The 20,760-nt window shown below is 38.0% G+C and overlaps 1 protein-coding gene across 7 annotated transcripts in view; it reads right to left on the reverse strand.

Annotated features, from left to right (window-relative positions):
- The window catches only part of TBC1D23 (TBC1 domain family member 23), a 64,349-nt gene extending 45,326 nt beyond the window's left edge, over positions 1-19,023 (reverse strand). Inside the window, exons 1-2 of one of the 7 annotated variants that reach the window (XM_032629741.1) lie at positions 18,711-18,968; positions 15,970-16,002 (exon numbers count right to left, since the gene is read on the reverse strand). In XM_032629741.1, the coding sequence (XP_032485632.1) occupies positions 15,970-16,002; positions 18,711-18,763 (86 nt within the window). In that variant the 5' untranslated portion in view covers positions 18,764-18,968. Of the gene's footprint in view, positions 1-15,969; positions 16,003-18,335; positions 18,528-18,710 lie in introns of those variants that run through there. The other 6 variants (XM_032629739.1, XR_004349587.1, XM_032629740.1 and 3 more) reach the window with 6 other exon arrangements.
- Positions 19,024-20,760: the final 1,737 nt, after the last annotated feature.

The following is a 20,760-nucleotide window of genomic DNA, read 5'->3' on the forward strand; positions in this document are numbered from 1 at the left end:
AGCAACGAAGACCCAATGCAGCCAAAAACTTTAAAAAATAATAAAAATTTTTTTAAAAGGCAGGATCAGCATTAGAAAACAAATAATTCATTTTAAAAAATTGACTTTTTCTTATCGTAACAAAATCAAAGGGGATTTCCAATGTATTTTGACCTCCAGGAAGAAATGGGACAGGACTGTAACTCGGAGTCCCCAGAAAAGGCAACAGGATATATTCTGATCAGAAGGTGTGCAAAGCCAGAAACAGGCAGAAAAGGAAGTAAAGAACCAAATGGAAAGAGTGCGAAAGGATCTCAAATTAGCACAGACAAGAGGCAGGCATGGTGCAAGTCTCAGATCTGAAAGCAAGAACAACACTATAAAACTTTTAGAAAGAAAAACATAGGAGAAAATCTTTGTAACCTTGGTTACAAAGGAGTTCTTAGATATGTACCAAAAGGATGATCCATAAAAGGAAAAACTGATGAATTAGATTTCATTAAAATTAGAAACTTCTCTTGAAAAGAAAAACAAGGAAAGGACATGCCATAGATTGAGAGAAAAAAATGTAAAATTTCTGATAAAGGACTGTGTCCAAAAAGTACACCAAATGCTTACAACTTAATGAAACAGAGCAGGACCTTATGGTCCTTGCCCCCATGTCCTCAGCCAGCCTTTTGTGTGTGGAAAAACTTCAGCCAAAGAATAAGTTTAATCAGAGAAATGAGAAAATGCAGAAACAAAGGAAAACAGTCCAACAAACTAAATAATAATAGTTTAGTTACTAAGCATAGTCAAGGACCTTTAGTTCCTCTTTAAGGGCTACAGATAGTATTCTGAGCCATATCCTGTGAGCTGTCTTATAGATACTAAAACCCCCACCAGGTGGAAGAAGTTAACCACTTGACGACCAGACTGCAGCCATGACATAAGCTGCCACAATTCTGAGAACTGGCCTCAAAGAAATGGGAACAAACCGACCCTGGAACTGAAGATTAATTGTACTTAAAACAAACAAAATGACGCTGATCAGACCACCACATGTGCAATTTCAAGGTGACTGTCAGAGCTGACTATGCTGTTTCTGCATGTAGTCCCCTCTTTTCACCTATAAAAGCTCTTGCCCACTGACTGTCAGTGGGTGGGAGTTGGCCTATGGGCAGGAGTCCACCCCCCACCCCCTTCTGCTGGCCCCCCAAATAAAACAAACCTTCCTTTCCACCATGCCTCTTTATTGGCTTCAGAGCAGGGAGCAGCCACACTCCCACGTTGAGTAACATTAATAGTAAGACAAAAGCCTGATTAACAAAAAATGGGCAAGTAATTTGAACAGACACTTCACAAAAGAAGACATATGAACGGGAAATAAGTACATGAAAAGCAGCTCAACATCATTAGTCATTAGGACAGTAAAATAAAAATCAAACCCATAATGAGATAGCACTATATTCCCACCAGAAAAACTGAAAGACTAACAGCACCAAATGTTATTTATTGTAGGGCGAAACTGCAACTCTCATATACAGTTGGTGGGCATGAAGAATGGAACTGAACTTGGTATCCAGTTCAGCAGTTTCTTATAAAGTTAAACATAATTTTTTCCATTCAACTTCTAGATATTTACCTAAGAAAAACAAAAGCATATATTCACACAAGGACTTATATACGAATATTCATAGCAACTTTGTTTATAACAGCCCCCAAATGGAAAAATACATATGCCCATCACACTCATCATTGGAAAAACAAATTGTAGTATAAAATGGAATACTACTCTGAATTTCAAAGGCAGAAACTATATGTAACAACATGGATGAATCTCAAAAGCATTATGTTTTTAGTGAAAAAAGCTAGAACAAAAGACTAGTATATACTGAATGGTTCCATTTAACTGAAATTTTACAAAAGGCTGAACTATAGGGATAGAAACAGATTAGTGGTTTCCAGGGCTGGGGGTAGGAAAAGGGACTGACTACAAAGCAGTACAGGGAACTTTTTGGGGTGATGGAAGTGCAGTGCTGGCTACATGATTGTACACGCTGGGTAAAACTCATCAAACTGTACCCTTAAAATTGGTGCATTTTCTTCTATTTAAATTATATTACAAAAAAAGATAACTAAAAACATGTAAGGGACCTTAAGATTCTTACAAATATATTTCACCATTATAAAGTTAATGGTGTTATTATTAATAAAGAACTTGGGATAGCATGTTACTATGGGATTTCTTTACATGGAATGTCAAAATAATTTAGGGATCACATAGTCAAATTATTTATTTATTTATTTATTTATTTATTTGCAGTATGCGGGCCTCTCACTGTTGTGGCCTCTCCCATTGAGGAGCACAGGCTCTGGACGTGCAGGCTCAGTGGCCATGGCTCACGGGCCCAGCCGCTCCCGCGGCATGTGGGATCTTCCCGGACCAGGGCACGAACCCGCGTCCCCTGCATTGGCAGGCGGACTCTCAACCACTGTGCCACCAGGGGAGCCCCAAATAATTTATTTCTAAGTTTAAGTTAAACCAAGTAAATAAATGCATTAAAATACTGCCTCTCTTTAAAATGTGAAAATGCTTCTGAGGATAAATTTTCTGCTTTCTTTACTATCTTGGTGAGATTTTTGTTCAGTCATTTTCATAAGGAACTGCACTCCTTGTGACCAGTATTTATGAGTGAAGGAGTAAGTCTTGGAGGGAAGTATGTGGCTCTAAAATGGCTTTTTCTAATTCTGAACAGCTAACTGGTCTATATGGCACTTATATTTTCTATTGTGGCCTTTTTCAGTAAAACAGTCAAACAAAAATCAATACACTATCTTTATATTACTTTATTTTAATGATATTATCCCATTTTTAAAAGTCATTTTAGAGAATTTGGTCAATGTATAAAAAAATTTAAAAACCAACCACAAGTTGGGGGGGGAGTGATAAATTGGGAGGTTGGGATTAACATATACACACTACTATATATAAAATAGATAACTAAAAAGGACCTACTGTAAAGCACAGGGAACTCCACTCAATACTCTGTAATGGCCTATATGGGAAAATAATCTAAAAATGAGTGGATATATCTATGTGCGTAACTAATTCACTTTGCTGTACACCTGAAACTAACAAAACATTGTAAATCAACCGTACTCCAATTAAAAGTAAAAAAAAAAAAAAAACCAGAAACAACCACAATTCTATTACCATAAGATTAACATTCCGTAAATAACTTTTCAGTTCTTCATATATATGTATGTGTGTAAGTGTATGTGTGTGTGTATAGAAACATATATACACATAAAAACTGTTATATTGAATATATGTATATTTTTAATAAGCGTATTTTTTAAAATATTTATTTATTTATCTATTATGGCTGCACCAGGTCTCAGTTGTGGCATGCAGGATCTTTAGTTGCAGCATGTGGACTTCTTAGTTGCAGCATGTGTGAGGGATCTAGTTCCCCGACCAGGGATCGAACCCAAGCCCCCTGCATTGGGAGTTTGGAATCTTACCCGCTGGACTACCAGGTAAGTCCTTATATTGAATATATAATTTTATGCTCTGCAGGATTCACTCATTTATATTTTTCAAAAATATACACATTTCTCTGAGTCATTCAATACTCTTAAAAAATAAGATTTTTAATGGCTGAGTAATTGATTTGGCTGTCCCCCTACTGTTTGGTATTTATGTACTTTCTAAATTTTCCTTGAGCTAATCTTTTCCCACTTATCCTTAGCACAAATTCCCTCAAGAATTATTCAATAATCAATATTCTTTAATGTTAAAAGTTAGGTAATGCAGGCATCAAATATTATTTAGAATTGTGATAGTATCCATTTGAACAAAAAACAGAATCATGAAAGGTGGGTACTTCAGAGAAATGAAATAGGAAGGAAACTTTCACTTCTCACATAGCATCAGTCAGTACAGCTTGAGTATACTTATAATACATATTATATTTGTATGTACTTTTTGAATAATTTAAATAACATTTATGGATTCCTTTTTAACATATATACCTTTCACCAAGCAATAATTAAGAATGAGTAAAGTGAGTCAGCTACAGGCATGTTCAAAGCAGTGCTTATTTTAACTATGAAAAACTACACACAATGTAAATTGTCCTAAAACGAGGAATTGACTTAAATCAGCAGATGAAATACTAAGCAACAGTTTAAAATGCTAAAAAACAATTAATAAAATGGAAACTGTTTATGATATTAAGGACATGTATTAAGTTTTTAAGAAAAAATTTTAAAAATAAAATTAACATCCAGGGAGGAACCAAGATGGTGGAGTAGAAGGTATAATGTTATAAGTCATAATTCTAGTTATTACTTTAAAATGTATTATCTCAGAAATAACTAAAAAAATAAAATAAAATTAACATCCAAGCATACATGTTTAAAAGAAAAAGTACATTATTCCCACTCCCCACCCAGTCTTTCCCATACACATGGGGAAGGATATTTAAAAAGTTTATTTCTAGTGGTTTACTTACAGGGGAATTTTAATTTATTTTGTTTTGTTTTGTTTTGTTTTAGGGGGGATTATTATCTGTATCCTCGAAAATGCACAAATATTTGCAAGGAGAAAAAAGATGATAATAATTCTCACCTCAAACATATATGTCCTTGCTTAAAGTATTAAGTATCTACTACTTAAGACTATTTCACATAATCAGTAAGAAGAAAACAATGTGGCATATGTAACATACATATATTAATTTATTTTAGTTCTCTCATACTGAACACTGAAAGTGTAAAAAAAAAATAAACAAGTGCAACCCATACTGACAACAAAATTTCTAAAAGTTTAAATATATGATAAACTTGGAAGGAAGTTAAAAGATGTAAAAATATTTGTTTCTATTTTTGAGCATGGAAGAAAATTAATTTTGGAGAAGGGATATCCTCCCCATGCTTCCTGTGTAAGGAGTTAAAAGTAGAAGGTGGAAGGGTGGCACAGATTTGCTATAAGAACTTTCATGTGGCTTCACTTTATGTCCTCAGTATTAATTCCATGGCCTAAGACTTCAAGCACATTCTTAACACCCTGAACTTCACTCCTTTGTCTTCCTGCCACATTCAGAAAGCTGCAAACTCCTAACAATGGGATAATCTAACCAGTTCTACTTTCTTTGTTCCTATACTCTGCTCACTGAGGACTTCATGGGAAAAGAAATTAAGACAACTTCATGATGCTATCATATATTCACCACCATCTATTTCTTCTAGGCATCAATGTTACCTAAAAATCTTCTATTTACCACTTTCTTCAGACTCCCTACCCAGCCCACTTTACCTCAAGTGACATTACTTCTGACTCCAAAGAGAAAATATAGGACAGCAGGCTTCTCTTCTCTTTGATCTCAGCCACTCTCCAAAACCAAACATAAGTAACTTATTATCCCAGACATCATTTCCTTCTTCCCTATATGCACCGATGTCTAGGTATCCTTTCTCTAGTCCAAGACTGATAACTTCACCTGGGTCTTATCTCCCTCATCCCTCCCTCCCCCACCCCACCCCACCCCAATTCCTCTAGAGCCATGTGCCACCATTATCCCCCTCTCTCCTATCTTCCACTTCTCTTTCTCCACTGGCTCTTTCCTCTGAGCCATATACTCAAGTATTGCTATTAGAAACAACATCAATAATGACAACCACAAAAACTCCTCCAAACTTTCCTTTCATGTAAGTAACCAAACTCTTGGTTGTTCCTTTCCCAGCAAAGCTTTCTGAAAGTATTCTTGACAATATATGTCACCACTTCTCCCTCATCTTCCACTCAACTCCTCCTCTTACGCACCCAATCATTCCTCCTCCTTCTCTGACACCCACAACTCCAGAGGGACCGCTCTCCCTATGCTCCTTCCTAATAATCAAATATTTACCTTAATTTGACCTTTCCAAAGCATCTGACAACTCTCCTTTCTCCAAAATAAAGATACACAGGGGCTTTCCTGGTGGCGCAGTGGTTAAGAATCCGCCTGCCAATGCGGGGGACACGGGTTCAATCCCTGGCCCGGGAAGATCCCACATGCCGCGGAACAAATAAGCCCATGCGCCACAACTACTAAGCCTGCGCTCTGGAGCCCACGAGCCACAACTACTGAGCCCGCATGCCACAACTACTGAAGCTCTTGTGCCTAGAGCCCGTGTTCCACAACAAGAGAAGCCACTGCAGTGAGAAGCCCGGGCACCGTAACGAAGAGTAGCCCCTGCTCGCTGCAACTAGAGAAAGCCCGTGCACAGCAACAAAAACCCAACGCAGCCTAAGTGAATGAATGAATTAATAAATAAAAACTACTCATGTTTCTTTAAAAACAAAAAGATACACAAATAGCCAATAAGTACATAAAAAGACACACATCATCATTAGCCATTAGGGAAACTCAAATCAAAACCACAATGAGAAAAAGGAAAACCCACAAAGGAGATGCCACTTCACACTCACAAGGATGGCTAATACGGAAAAGTCATAATAGAAACTGGAACCTTCATACATTGCTGGTAGGAATGTAAAATGGTTCAGCTATTTTTGAAATTGGTTTGACAGATCCTCAAAATGTTAAAGTTGCAATATGACTCAGCAATTCTACTCCTAGGTATACATACACAGGAGAGAATACAATACATACACCACACAAAAACTTGTACATAAACCACAATGAGATACTATACAACACATCCATTAGGATGGCTAGTATCAAAAAAAAGGGGGGGAGGGGGCAAAAATATGGAGAAATTAGAATTCTTGTGCATTGTTAGCTAGTGGGAATGAAAAATGGTACAGCCAACTGTGGAAAAGTTTGGCAGTTCTTTAAAAAGTTGAACGCAGATTTACCATATTACTTAGCAATTCCACTTCAGGGTATATACCCAAAAGAACTGAAAGCAAGGATTCAAACAGGTATTTGTACATCCATGTTCACAGCAGTATTATTCACAACAGCCATAAAAGTAGAAACAACCCAAATATTCATTGATGTATGAATGGATAAACAAAATGTGGTACATATATATATACAATGGAATGTTAGCCTTAAAAAGGAAGGAAATTCTGACACATGCTACAACATGAATGAACTCTGAAGACAAATGCTAAGTGGGGGAAAAAAGTCACAAAAGGGCAAACAGTGTATGATTCCACTTATATGAGGTACCTAAAATAGGTAAATTCATAAAGACAAAAAGTAGAATAGAGGCTGGAGGTAGGGGGCAATGGGGAGCTATTATTTATTAGGTAGAGAGTTTCTGTTTGGGATGATCAAAAATTCTGGAAATAGACAGTGGTGATGGTTGCACAACATTGTAAATGTATTTAATGTCACTTAATTGTACATGTTAAAATGGCAAATTTTATGTTATGTATGTCTTATCACATTAAAAAAGGCAACAACAAAAAACTTCTAAAGAATATTTATAACAGTACTATATTATTCATAATAGCCAAAAAAGTAGAAACAATCCAAATGTCCATCATCTGATGAATAAATAAAATGTGTATTCATACACTGGAATACTAAGCAATAGAAAGGAATGAAGTGTTGATAACATGCAACACGTGTGAACCTTGAAAATTATGCTCAGTGAAAGAAATCAGACACAAAGGCCACATATGTATGATTTTGTTCACATGAAATGTCCAAAATAGGCAAATGTATAGAGATAGAAAGTAGATCATTATGACCTGGGGTGACAGGGGAATAAGACGGATGCTAATGGGTATGGGGTTTCTTTGGGGGTAATGAAAACACTCTAAACTTAGATCATGGTGATGACTGCTTAACTCTGGGAATATACTAAAACCAGTGAACTGTACACTTTAAATGGATGTATTTTTATGATTCATAAATTACATCTCAAAAAAGTAACTTCATTAGAAATAGTTTACAGACTCTTTAATTTAGGGCTTTAAGAGGAAGCTTTTGTGTCAACCCTCATTTACTACTTCAATGAAGGGAGTGTATCACTATGAAGGGTCCAAGCCACACCTTAGCATTGTTAAGGGGATAACAGCTTGCCTTGCCTCTTTAACTTCTCAAATTGATACTACTTGCTAACTACCGGTGTGGGAAAGGAACAGACTCCTAAACAGTTGCCATGGCAGCTCAACAGCAAAAGCATCAAAAATTAAGAATATAAAGGCTTAGAAACAATGTGTTACAGAGAAAATAATATAAAATTTAAAATCAGAAAACATGACATCAGATTCTATACAATTTTAACAGCCGTGTGACCTAAGATACAAACTCGGTTTCTTCACCTGTAAAACAGGGATAGTATCAGATACCATCCAATCAAAAGAGGTGGAGAGTATTTATACAGCACATGAATTATCTCCTGTTCTACTAGACTATCACTCCCACTCCTCTTTCATTCCATCTTAATGACTACACCTTGCCTGAATTTGTCCTTTCCAACTTTCTTTTTCAGGACCGTCTCCATACAAGACTCCACAGGCATTGAAGATTCACTGTTTCCCCAAAAAGAAGTGTGTCAGACAGTGAGTTGCTGTTCACATGAACCACTGCTGGGTACATGTGACACAAATCCTGAGGCACAAATGAGACAACAGTAAAATGTGGAAAAAACTAAAATTAGAAGACAAGCGAAAACATGCGTGTAGGAATACTAACTAACTCTTCATTTAGTCAAGATTAAATCTTTAAAGGCAAAGTAAGCACTCAATAATTTTTTTTAATAGAAAGCATACATATGAAATAATGAAGTAGCCCTAGAATTAAGCAATTAGCAATCATTCCCAGCAACTTATTAGATGGCCTGTATGACTTACATAGCCTATTCAACTTCAAAATAGACTCTTGTCACCCAAAAGCATACTGAGATAAATTGCTAAAACACTTAGGACAGAATGTTTTCTGGGTTGGAAACAAATCGTTTTAATTCATCAAGCTTCTCAGTCTACCAAGTAAGCTAAGTCAACTTCACTAGTTTTCAAAATTCTTTAAAATCCAATCCTTTCCTGTAATTATTTAAAAAATCAAAGATTATAGTAGTTCAAAAAGACCACTTAGGGGCTTCCCTGGTGGCGCAGTGGTTGAGAGTCCGCCTGCCGATGCAGGGAATGCGGGTTCGTGCCCCGGTCTGGGAATATCCCACATGCCGCGGAGCGGCTGGGCCCGTGAGCCATGGCCGCTGAGCCTGCGCGTCCGAAGCCTGTGCTCCTCAATGGGAGAGGCCACAACACTGAGGGGCCCGAGTACCAAAAAAAAAAAGACCACTTAGGACCTAGAATATACATAATCACCTAACCTTAAATGCAGAGTACAGAGAAACTAGAGAAAACCCAAATTACCAGTTTTTTAAAAAATTAATTTTGTGTCTTAAAATGGTCAGGATCTAAGATACATTATTATGTGATTACAAGAAAAATACAAAAACCGCATTACAGGGGAAATCAATAAAAGCCCAACACCTGCTGTGTAAACATCTTAAATGTGTTATTTCTACTGCAAAGGATATTGTTCAAACCTCTGACTGCTAGCAGTAGTATAGTCATCCCTCCGTATCGGTTGGAGATTGATTCCAGGACCCGCTGCAGATACCAAAAACCCAAAGATGCTCAAATCCCTTATATAAAATGCCATAGTACAGTCGGCCTTCTGTATTCCCAGGTTCCAAAACTACAGGTTCTACACTCCTGTATATGGAACTCAAGGATACAGAGGGGTTACTGTATTAAACAGAGCCAAGAGATAAAATGGACTCAGAACTCTTCACTGAAAGTATTCCTAGCATTCAAATATATAAAGAACAATATAGCCTATGATTATTCTCCTTTCCCCCAATATTTCCACATTTGCTTATTCAAAAGGTCCTACATGTGACCTCCCTTTCAAAAAGTCATCTCTCTCTTTCCCTTTACGGTTCAACGCCCTGCAAACTGTAGTCTCCACTCGCCTCCACGTCGTCTCTTCTCATTCACTCAAACCCTCCATTGCTCTAATAAAACTGCTCCAAGGAGTCATTAGTCATCGTTCCTGGTCCTCATCTTCACATACTCTGCAAAGTTAGACTCTCTCGTTAAAACACTCTGCCTCCAGTTTGCAGTACTTCTGTAACTCTCTCTAACCCATGCTCTGAATTCTTTCCTCCCTAACAAAAGTATTCTTTTTTCAAATCTTCAATAAATATGTATTGAAGCACCTACTACATGCTAGCCACTGTGTGAGGCACTGAAGATCTAGCAGTAAACAAAGCCGGTGCTCTCATGTAGCTTACAGTCTAGCTGGCTCCTCCAAGGTTTTAGCCCAGGTCCTATTATCTAATCCCATTGAACAGAGATGGGAGCGGCTCTTTTTGAGCTGTAGTTCATTCCAATTTGTTTAGAATGTAAACCGCTGATGAGCACAGAGTAAACAATGACAGGCCAGCTTGCTCATGTATACACATTATACCCAGGCACAAGCTTCTGATCAATTATTTAAAACTCAAAAATAGCCAGCTAACTAGTCCTGAGCACCAGCAAATTGTGTAACAGTGACAAGTTGCACATGTTGAGTTGTGGTTTCATGACTTAATTTGTGCCATCAGACTTCTGGTTATTTCTTAATGCCCAGGTCATGAGACATCAGCACCAAAGCTTTGTCTGAACTTATTTTGCTACTATTGTTAGCACACTTGTTACAAATTACTACCAAACCAAAACTCCTTACTTTGTTCCTGAATATTTTGCGTGACATTTGTTCGAAATGGAAATACCAGAACTTTGTTACAGATTTGCTTGTACAGTAGATATGGATGGAGTTGACCATAATATGTATTATGCAACTTATTTTAAAATACCAATCTCAAATTATCAAAGCATTCTAACAGCAAATAGTATTATGGCACATTTGGAAATGACCATGACACCTTACAGTCCATGAGAGCACAATTTGTTAACTGCAAAATCTTGAAGTTATCTGGATTCTTGTCAGACACACTGTTACAGTATTTTAACAAAATGTGTATTTGAATGCCAAGGGGAAAAACACCCCATCCACCAGCTTGAAAAAAAAAATAGTGAAACTATGTATCAGGATCAGATCCACAAAAGAAGCTTTGGGAGATTCCCCTATCAAATACTGTAATCCTCCGCAGAATTTGTGTTTAACTAGGATCTTGGCCAAGTAAAGAAGGTGCTAAATCTAGTCCTCTTGGCTTGAGATGACAAACAAACATGATAGCTACAATATTTCAGCACTGTGCTATAGGCAAAGGAGACAGTGATCACAGACTGCTCTGTAAACTACTAAAATTAACTACAGTACAAATGGACCAGATGCTTTAAATTTTCATAAACTTATTTTTGATCCATAATCCACATAGATCAAATTGCACCAATGGTATACCTTCTTCTGCTAAGAAAAAACTCAGGAATTTTTGTGTAAGCATTTTAAAAAAAAGCTGCTTATAACTTTACCATATGTGTAATGTTGCAATGCATTTTCTGTAAGACTTGGCTTACAAAATGGAAGACTATCTCTCTACTAATGAGTAGTTAACTTTAGAGAGTGTTCTAAATCCTTTTCCTCTTCCATGCTTCCTCAAAATAAAAAGTCCCCAACACACTGTTCTTTTCTATACATATAAGGTGACTTTCTAGCACTTTTAAGGCAAAAAGAAATGCATCAGCGTCTTTCCCCTCACCCCCCAACCAAAGCACTAGTTTATCTGGAAACTGAAAATAGTGTATACCTTTTGCCTCAAAGAAAGAATGGGATGAAAACAGCACAAGTCAACACAAAACAGCAAATTACCTGTTTCTATTACAAATTTCCACTTTACTCAAAATGTAATGAGAAAAGAAATACCCCCAATATTCCTTTTCTTGAAACCATCATTTTGGAAGATAAAGGAACAATTATTGCAAATGAGGTGACAATATTAGCAACATTTGGGCAATTCTTTCCAAAGGTACTTTACCAATGGAGATCATAGTTCGGCAAAGAAATACATAACGGATTTATTTTTTAAACCTGAATTCCAACATTAGTGAGAACTTATTCAATAAAATAGGCTCTCATTTATTTTCATGTCAGTGGTTAAATCTAAATGGAATCTACTAAATAAGCTCAAGAATGTTTGGTATTCAACTGCACACCCATATGAGATGAATACATCCTTCTATGCGTCACTTTTATACTTCAAAACAGAGACCAGAAACTCTTTAGAGGGACAATAACCACAAGGAAGCCGTTTTAAAAGCAAGTTTCTTATTTCTCCTACATCACTGAATAAAAACAATGAAAAAATTACTGAGGTGGGAGTTATTAAAACTGTGTAACTGTTTACATGTTCTAATTAAATACCACTACTGTGCTCTCACAAACTAAATAAGTAAATCAAAAATTATAATTTTACTTCCATAAATGATACATATAATTGTATTACTTATATATTTACATATATTTAATATGTAACTTATTACATAAATACATTTAAATATATAACATATTATATATATAATCTAGATGATATTTGTAACCATAATATCTTTTTTAAATTTATTTATTTATTTATTTTTGGCTGGGTTGGGTCTTCATTGCTGCACACGGGCTTTCTCTAGTTGCAGCAAGTGGGGGCTACTCTTCGTTGCGGTGCATGGGCTTCTCCTTGCAGTGGCCCCTCTTGTTGCAGAGCACAGGCTCTAGGGCACGCAGGCTCTAGAGCACAGGCTCAGTAGTTGTGGCGCACGGGCTTAGCTGCCCTGCGGCATGTGGGATCATCCCAGACCAGGGCTCGAACCCGTGTCCCCTGCATTGGCAGGCGGATTCTTAACCACTGCTCCACCACGGAAGTCCCTGTAACCATAATATCTTAAGATAAAAAACTAATCTATTTAAGTGATTTTTGGCAAGAGATATGAGGACACATTATGAAAACCATAGAGATATAACGTTATAATATATAATGCTCTGTATCATATCCCACCATATCACTCATGAATTGTCCCTTCCTGTGGATGCAAGAAAAATAATGTGTTTCACAGCTTATGCATATCCTTAGAGCCTTGTAAAGTGCCACAGAAAATACACACCATATGTTCAACAAAGCACAACTTTGCATATTGTATGTTTCAAAACACATGGTTGATTGGGTATAGGATTAGCATATTTTTAACTGGGTTCTCTCTAGCTGTCTGTTAAAGTATTTGTGAACTATACACTGTACACACAATCAACTTTAGAAAGAGCACAGGGCTTAAAGAGCCATGAGTTTAAGTTCCAGATTTTCCACTCACTGGGTCTATTGTCTAACCTCCCTATGCCTGTTCTCTCATCTCTAACAAGGAAAGGACAATAATTCATAATTTCCCTTCTGCATAGAATTGTTCTAAGAGCCAAAATAAGATAGTATACAAAAGATAAAAGCTCTACGTAAACATAGTATTTTCTTATATCTTCTTAGTGAAATTATTAAATACCACCACAGCAACTAGTTTTATGTAACAACTGCTTTAAAGTAAGGAAAGCACACGCTACAGCATTCTCACCCAACTACGAAATGCAATGTCAGCTTAGGGATAAGAAAAACCTCCTTTAACCTTGGAGAAGAAGGAAGATGTGAAACAAATTATTTAATTAGTCATCATTTTCTCGACTCAGGTCAAAAGGTAAGACAGACTCTTAAAAACAAATATACATTAAATTTCAGGAAATAGGTGTTTTTTTTTAATTGGCTCTTACTGCTCTTGCATTTCCACAAACAACAATTTGCTCTTATGAACCTAACATATGGGACTGATTTGTTTTCCATGTGTAATTCTCAATATCTAAATAAGTCACTTCAAGCATTGTCCCTTTTCAAGCTGTATAATCCTATTCTACTCTGCTAAAGCATGTAATTTCCAACAACACAAGTACTTAAGTATCTTCAGAAGATATCTTCATGTATCTATTCCTAGGGCTAAAATGATGAAAAACTGAAGTGCCCAAGAATGTCAGAACAATGCACAGTTCCGGTTTTAAATGTTTCAAATTTTTTCTACAACACTACATAGCAGCTTGAATATAACCAGTATTTAATGTTTACTGAATGAATTAGGAATGCTTTGCCTCTATTTTGCTTTTTGATACATGGGGCGGGGTGGGGGGGCACTGTCTTTGGTTTATACCAAGTGGAATCCACATTTCACCATAAGCAGCAGAAAAGATTTGCCAAGCATACTTTATCAATTCTGTTCAGAAGACACCTACTCATGAGTTGGCTTGTGTATCGCAGTACACTTAACTCGTGCTCCAGAATCACCTGAACTGCCTCACTATACTCAGAGAGGGAATGCACCTGTATTCTCAGCAGTGAGTACAAATAAATAGAAATAAATTAATTGAATACATTTCTTTAGCGTGCAAAAACCAATTACTAACTCTTACCTGTGGATATTAAAACATCCACAGGAACGAAATCCTAAAAGTGAATTATTATTTAGGAATTACCTCTAAAAACAGTAAAATCTGAATTATAATAATAACATTAATGTAAATACTATAAACAAAATAAGTCTTAATTTCTAATTTTTGTCTACCCTCTACTTACAGTTTACAAAATCAAACAGTTGTCACTTAAAAACTCCTAATTCCAGCCAGTAAGGTTCATTTTCTCTTCATTTTTTGTAAGGTAATATCTAGTCTTGCTAGAACTACAAGCTACCAATATTCTTCTTAAGCAATGGGTTACATTCTCTTTCATATTAAATGTATTTCTTTATTGATTTTATCATGCCTGAAATTGCAATCACCTGCTCCCTAAGTGACCCTTTAAATCTCTATTTCAATGCTTATGAAATGGAAAGCACTGAGAGTACTATTCACGAAGTGCACAAAACTTTGAAAAAGACCCCATTATTCTCAAAACAATTCCTATTCGCATTTCAAATTACAACAATAGAAGCTTCTTTATGGAACTGATATTTCTACAATTTTAATAGAAGTTTAGCAACAATTTAAGAAAAGTTGTACAAAAAATTTTAACTAAGCAAACTCAGAATACCAACAGTTGTTGTACAATCAATGTGTACACCAAAGAGAAAATTTTTTTTAATCATGACTTTAGATCTTAAGGAGTTATTTCAGAAAGAAAGCCTCAGAAAATGAAAGCCTCAATTTCAAAGCGGGTTTCTTCAATACCAAGAAGAATAATGACCAATCTTTAGACTGTAATAATTTAACATTTCTTTTATTTTCAAACCTGTAGCTTATACTAACTTTTTAATTAAACTTAAATCATTTCAAACTGTAAACACTTTTACAAGGATTTCTCCATGCCCTCTGAGCTTATATGGATGCAATTTCAGAAAGTTTGAGAGCTGACACAGTTTCTGATAACCCTGGTTTTCCATAAAAAATGAGCATTACACCAGCAGACAATTACACAGCTCACAAAAACAATGGAGTCAGAAAATTTATATGAATTGACAGCTTGCTATATTACTGCACATGATTTTACAAAAGTAAAATCATACACACATTCAGACAATAAACATTTACTGAGCCACCTGCCATCAGCACTGCCCATGAGAAGTTCACTAGCTAAAGAGCAATGATAAATCATGTAGTCAGATAAATTATAGTATAATTATGTGATATATATAGTATAATGTATTAGGTAATACACTATAACATACAGAGAGATAACATACATACAGATATTCCTCTGACCAACTCATTCGGAGATACACATTACCTAGAACCTTGATAACCAGAGTATGGTTCATGAACCAGAAATGCCATCACCCAGTAGCTGGTCAGTCAGAAATATGGAATCTCGGGTCCCAAGCAAATCTACTGAATCAGAATCTGCATTTTAACACACTCTCCAGGTAACCCCAATGCACATTTAAGTTTTGAGAAACACTGATCTAGAACATAATTGAAAAACTGTAAATAAGTAAAAGTGACATCTTGTACTTTTAAGCTCTTCAGGCCCCATCCTGAGCCTTTTTACAAATGAATAGATAATTTAACAAGTTCAGTTACTTACCTACACAGATCAGGAACAAACTGGGAGATACCACTGACAACAAAGAAAGAAAACAGGAAAAACTAATAAAAAGCAATCTCAAAAAGGGATGGCTATAGGGGACCATTTAAACAGCAACAATCTACCCTTTCTGCCTAAATAGGCCCAAAAGGTGTCAGTGTGTTACAGAAATATAACAGTTATTGATGTTCTTAAATGTGTCTCCTCTAACTAGTCCACAAATTCCTTGAGGACAGGGACCTAGTTTTATTTATTTATTTATGCCGCATGCGGGCCTCTCGCCACTGTGGCCCCTCCTGCCTCGGAGCACAGGCTCCGGACGCTTAGGCCCAGCGGCCATGGCTCACGGGCCCAGCCGCTCCGCGGCATGTGGGATCCTCCCGGACCAGGGCACGAACCTGTGTCCCCTGCATCGGCAGGAGGACTCTCAACCACTGCACCACCAGGGAAGCCCTAGTTTTATTTTTATACACTTACATTTGTAAACTGAATGACCTTAAATCATTAAAATGAGTTTGGTTAGGCAATGAGATATATATTTCACAAAAATTTCTATCTAAAAAAATTACAATAAAAATGTCACAGCATTTTTTTTAAAAAAAGAATAAAGCCTCTCCATTCTATAACAACCCAATTAACAAGCACTCTAAGAACAGAGGCTTCACTGAACTTGTGGCTCCAAATCCAAATCTTTTCTGACTCTATTCAAACTCACTTCTAGGGGACCAGTGCGTAGAGTGAGTAGAGAAAAAGATTAGAAGAGAATGGAGGGAGAATAAAAATCAGAGAACACTCAGGGTTCCTCCAGTTGTGAAAATAAAAAGAGAAAAATGGGAAGCCTCACCAAAGATACAGAAATGCCAGAGAGAACAAATACTACCTCTAGCAACCATTCACTCCATGGTCCTTGCCCCTGTGAACCAGACACCTGCTCACAATCCTCCTAACCTAAGAACTCAAAGACACCTTAGCTCTAGAAACACTTCCCCTTGTGGCCTATTACAGCCAGTTTATAATACAACAAATTCACTCTTCCAAAACAGCAAATTTCATGACGTTATAGTCCTTACGCTCCAGACAAATCATTAGTTTTCTTGCCTATGTCCTTGCTCATGTTATTACTTCATAGAGAACTTTCTGCCTGTTAATCTGACCCTGCATGTTAGCCACCAGCCATGTGTGGCTATTTAACATTTGAAATGTGGCTAAACCAGACAGAGATGTATGATAAATGTAAAATACACTTCGAATTTTAAGACTTGGTACAAAAAAGATGTAACAGTATTGTTTAACAATGATTACATGTTGAAATAATATTTTGGATATATTCAATTAAATAAAATAGATAATTAAAATTAATTTCACCTGTTTCTTTTTAATGTGGCTACTAGAAAATTTAAGTTACATGTGTGGTACACGTTACACTTCTATTAGACAGTGCTGGTCTAGATCCTACTCATTCTTCAAGGCCTAATTCAAACACCTCCAGCCCCGTAAAGCCTTCCCCAATGACTCCAAGTGGACATGGTTTCTGTCTCCCTGAACTTTCATATAACTTTTCTTCCCAAAGAACCAGAGGAGTTTTACCTTCTTACTGAGTGTTCCTATTACAGCTCCCCAACTCCAAGATAAGCAAATCGAGAAAAGAAACTACATCTAGGTCACATAAATTTTCATCCTACACCTTGGAGAGTGCATGTACAAAGGTGATGCGAGATGTCTACTAATTGACACTTGAACTTCTCAATTACTATATTATCTATCCTTTTCACCGATTTCCATATTTCTTCCTGAGGAATTAAACTCCATGTCTACAAATGTCCTGGATTATAATTATAATAATATGATGAACAAGCAGATCTAAAACTAATACCAGCAGTCAATACACTTACATCAATTGTAAAAATTCTACAAGCCTCTAAAGGTTCCACTTTTTTTTTTTACACTGCTGTCCCTAAGTGTATTGTGAAGATCAATTAATTCAAAAGTAGGAGACTTTCCCAGAGATTAACGACACTGGGTGACTAAAGTCTACCAAAAATTGTCCGAGATCCTCCCACAACCCTGAGAATAGACCAGGTAAGCATACAAAGGCTTGAGTAAAGCATGAACAGTGTCTTATATCGCAACCAAATCTCTGAAATCGAGCTGTGAGGAAAGTGGTAGGAAGGGAAAAGACGACTTGTGTGCAAGAGACGAAGGGTGTTAACTACTGGAACGCGAAACGAGAAATAAAACCTAGCACAAAAAATGTCTGAATTATGTGGGAGGGATCCTCCCTGGGTGAATCTCTCAACCTCTGAACCCTCAGGCAAAGGTCGCAGTGGTCATTTCAAGGGTCTTTTCTTCAAATGGTATTCCAGTACCTGAGATCTGCATCCGCGAATCTTCCTTCCTCACCAGCCTATTCTGACTCCCCGGGCCAGGAATTCCGGCCAAACCCAACCCTGAAGCCACCCTTCTCCAGCACAGTTTGGAAACCGGCGGACGAACCGGGAGGGCCGAACTGAGACCCAGCAGCTGGACGACACCCCTCTCCCATCGAGTCCGGGCTTAGCCCCTTGGGCAGGACTGGGCTGGCACAGGAGACCCAGTAGGCAGAGGGGGCGGGGCAGGGCGTCGGACTTCCAGGACGGGTCTTCCCGTTCCATGCCGGCGCCTGCCGGTGCCGCGGGGACCCGCAAGGTGGTGACAAGGCAGAATAGAAAGGCAGTGCAAAGCAGCCCGGGGCTTTCACTCACCAGCCGTCGCCCCCCGACGTTGGCAGTGGCAGGACCTCTTCTCCTTCCGCCATTGCTGTTGACGTCCACGTCACTTTGCCGAAAAGTGGACCGGCGCCGAGGCCGACTCAGACCCAACGTCGTAAAAGGTCCTCGGAAGTCTGGGACTGAGCTTCTTGAGAGGCAAAGGAAGAGGGAAGAGGCGACAACGCGAAGAACGCAACGTCACGACGTCCCGAGGGCGAAAGGTAACTTGGAGGAGGAGACGTGGAGAGCCGCTGCCCCATCCAAAGACTACATGTCCCAGGATGCCGCGGGGACTGGGCCGGGCGCAGTGGGCGGGGCTTGGCGAGGGCGTGCGTCCCAGTAGGAGGCCCTTGAGAGGGTCGCTTCTTGGCGTCCAGTTAGCGTCTTCTTTGCGTCTTGGCGTCCTGCTTAAAATCAAGTTTGACTGTCTTAAATAGTGGAGAGGCGAGGGGAGGGGGGAATTCTACAGGGAGGGTGGAGATAGGAGCATAGCCACATTTGGGCCATTTCCTAGTGCAACAGCTGTGTTTGAGAAAAGAGTGGGATGTAAGGAAAAGGCACGCTCACTCCTGTTTGTGGGGCGCGATCAGAAGTACAAATGGAGGCCACGTACTTTATGTTTGAATACTTTAAAAGTTTTTTTTTTTTAAAGCTAAACAGTAAAGGAAATATGTTCTAGCCTCCCACCTTTATAAACATATCTTTCTAACAACATAGAAGGGCAAGTTCAAATTTAGAATTCTAGAACTCTGGATTTCCAAGCAGGGAGAGCTGCCAAGTTTCTTCTCTTCCCACCCTACTTCCCCTTCACTCCACGTGGGTGGACTCCTCGGCCTCCACATCCAAGCTCCGTGTCTACCATCACCAGCAAAGCACCGGCTTTTGGTTTCCCCTTGACCATCCCTGGGCCTAGGGCTGAGCACAGGGTTCAGGAAGATGGACCTAGGGAAATGCTTTTGTAAACCCTGGACCTAATGCTGATGAAGTAGAGCCACATGTAACAATATGGATTAATCTGGAAAATGTGATGTTAAATGAACAAAACATTGCGGAAGGGTAGGTAAAGTATGGTGCCATTTATACTTGGCTTTAAAAATAGGCAGCACAATATACATTTTTATAGAATGTATGTGCTTTTAAAAAATGCACAAGAATGATATATAGAAAAATTGGAATGGCAGTTCTCAAAGATAAACAAAACCAGACATTAGTTAAGTAGTGAAAACAGATGTTATTCTGAAACTACGGACAGTAGGGGCGTGGGCTGAGCTCCATTCTGATTTGTGCAGAGGTGATTAGGGGTTTTAAAGGGAGAAAGAGGGAGCAGAGAGAGCGGGACTCAGAGGCAGACAAGTGAAAAATTACAAAGCATTGGTCAGTGTAATTGTGATTAGACCAGCTGTGTCTGCTAGCTGGCAATTTTCGAGGTTAGGATTCTTCCCTCGCACAGAGCCTGAGAGACAGAGACCCTGCCCTTCTTGATGATTACATTTCAAAGGAATGGCTCTCAGGTCCTTGAGAAGGACACCTCTAAGTTGTAATAGATACATATTCACAGATGTAAGCCCTTTGTAGTAAATGCTCCAAGAGACGTCAGTAACCTATCATCAGGTGTTGGCTAGATCAAACAGTAAACTGCTGGCAGCCATTGCACTTTCTCAATCAGGCATTTTAATGGGGTTCATTGGAGGCCAGGGTCATCCTAGGGACACAGCCTTAAGTTGCCAAAGACCATGCTAGAGTTTGATCAAGTCTCTTAGTGCAAGGGTTTGGACAGAACTGTTAGGTGCCAAAAGTTCTGCAGTTCTCACAGTTACATTTGTGGGAGGAGAGGAAATGGCTTCAATTATATTTTTAATATTTTGTTTCTAAAGAGCTGAGAAATGGCTACATAGGTGTTCAGTATTCTTTATAGAGTCTATACTTTGGTATCTAAAATGTTTCATAATTTTAAAAACTATTTGATTAAATATGCACAAAGCATAGTACAGCTCTTTCATTTACAACCAAAAACATGTTCATTCTCTTCCCAAAGGGGAAATAA

Source organism: Phocoena sinus, chromosome 4 (assembly GCF_008692025.1).
Source record: "Phocoena sinus isolate mPhoSin1 chromosome 4, mPhoSin1.pri, whole genome shotgun sequence".
In the NCBI taxonomy this organism is placed as follows: Eukaryota; Metazoa; Chordata; class Mammalia; order Artiodactyla; family Phocoenidae; genus Phocoena; species Phocoena sinus.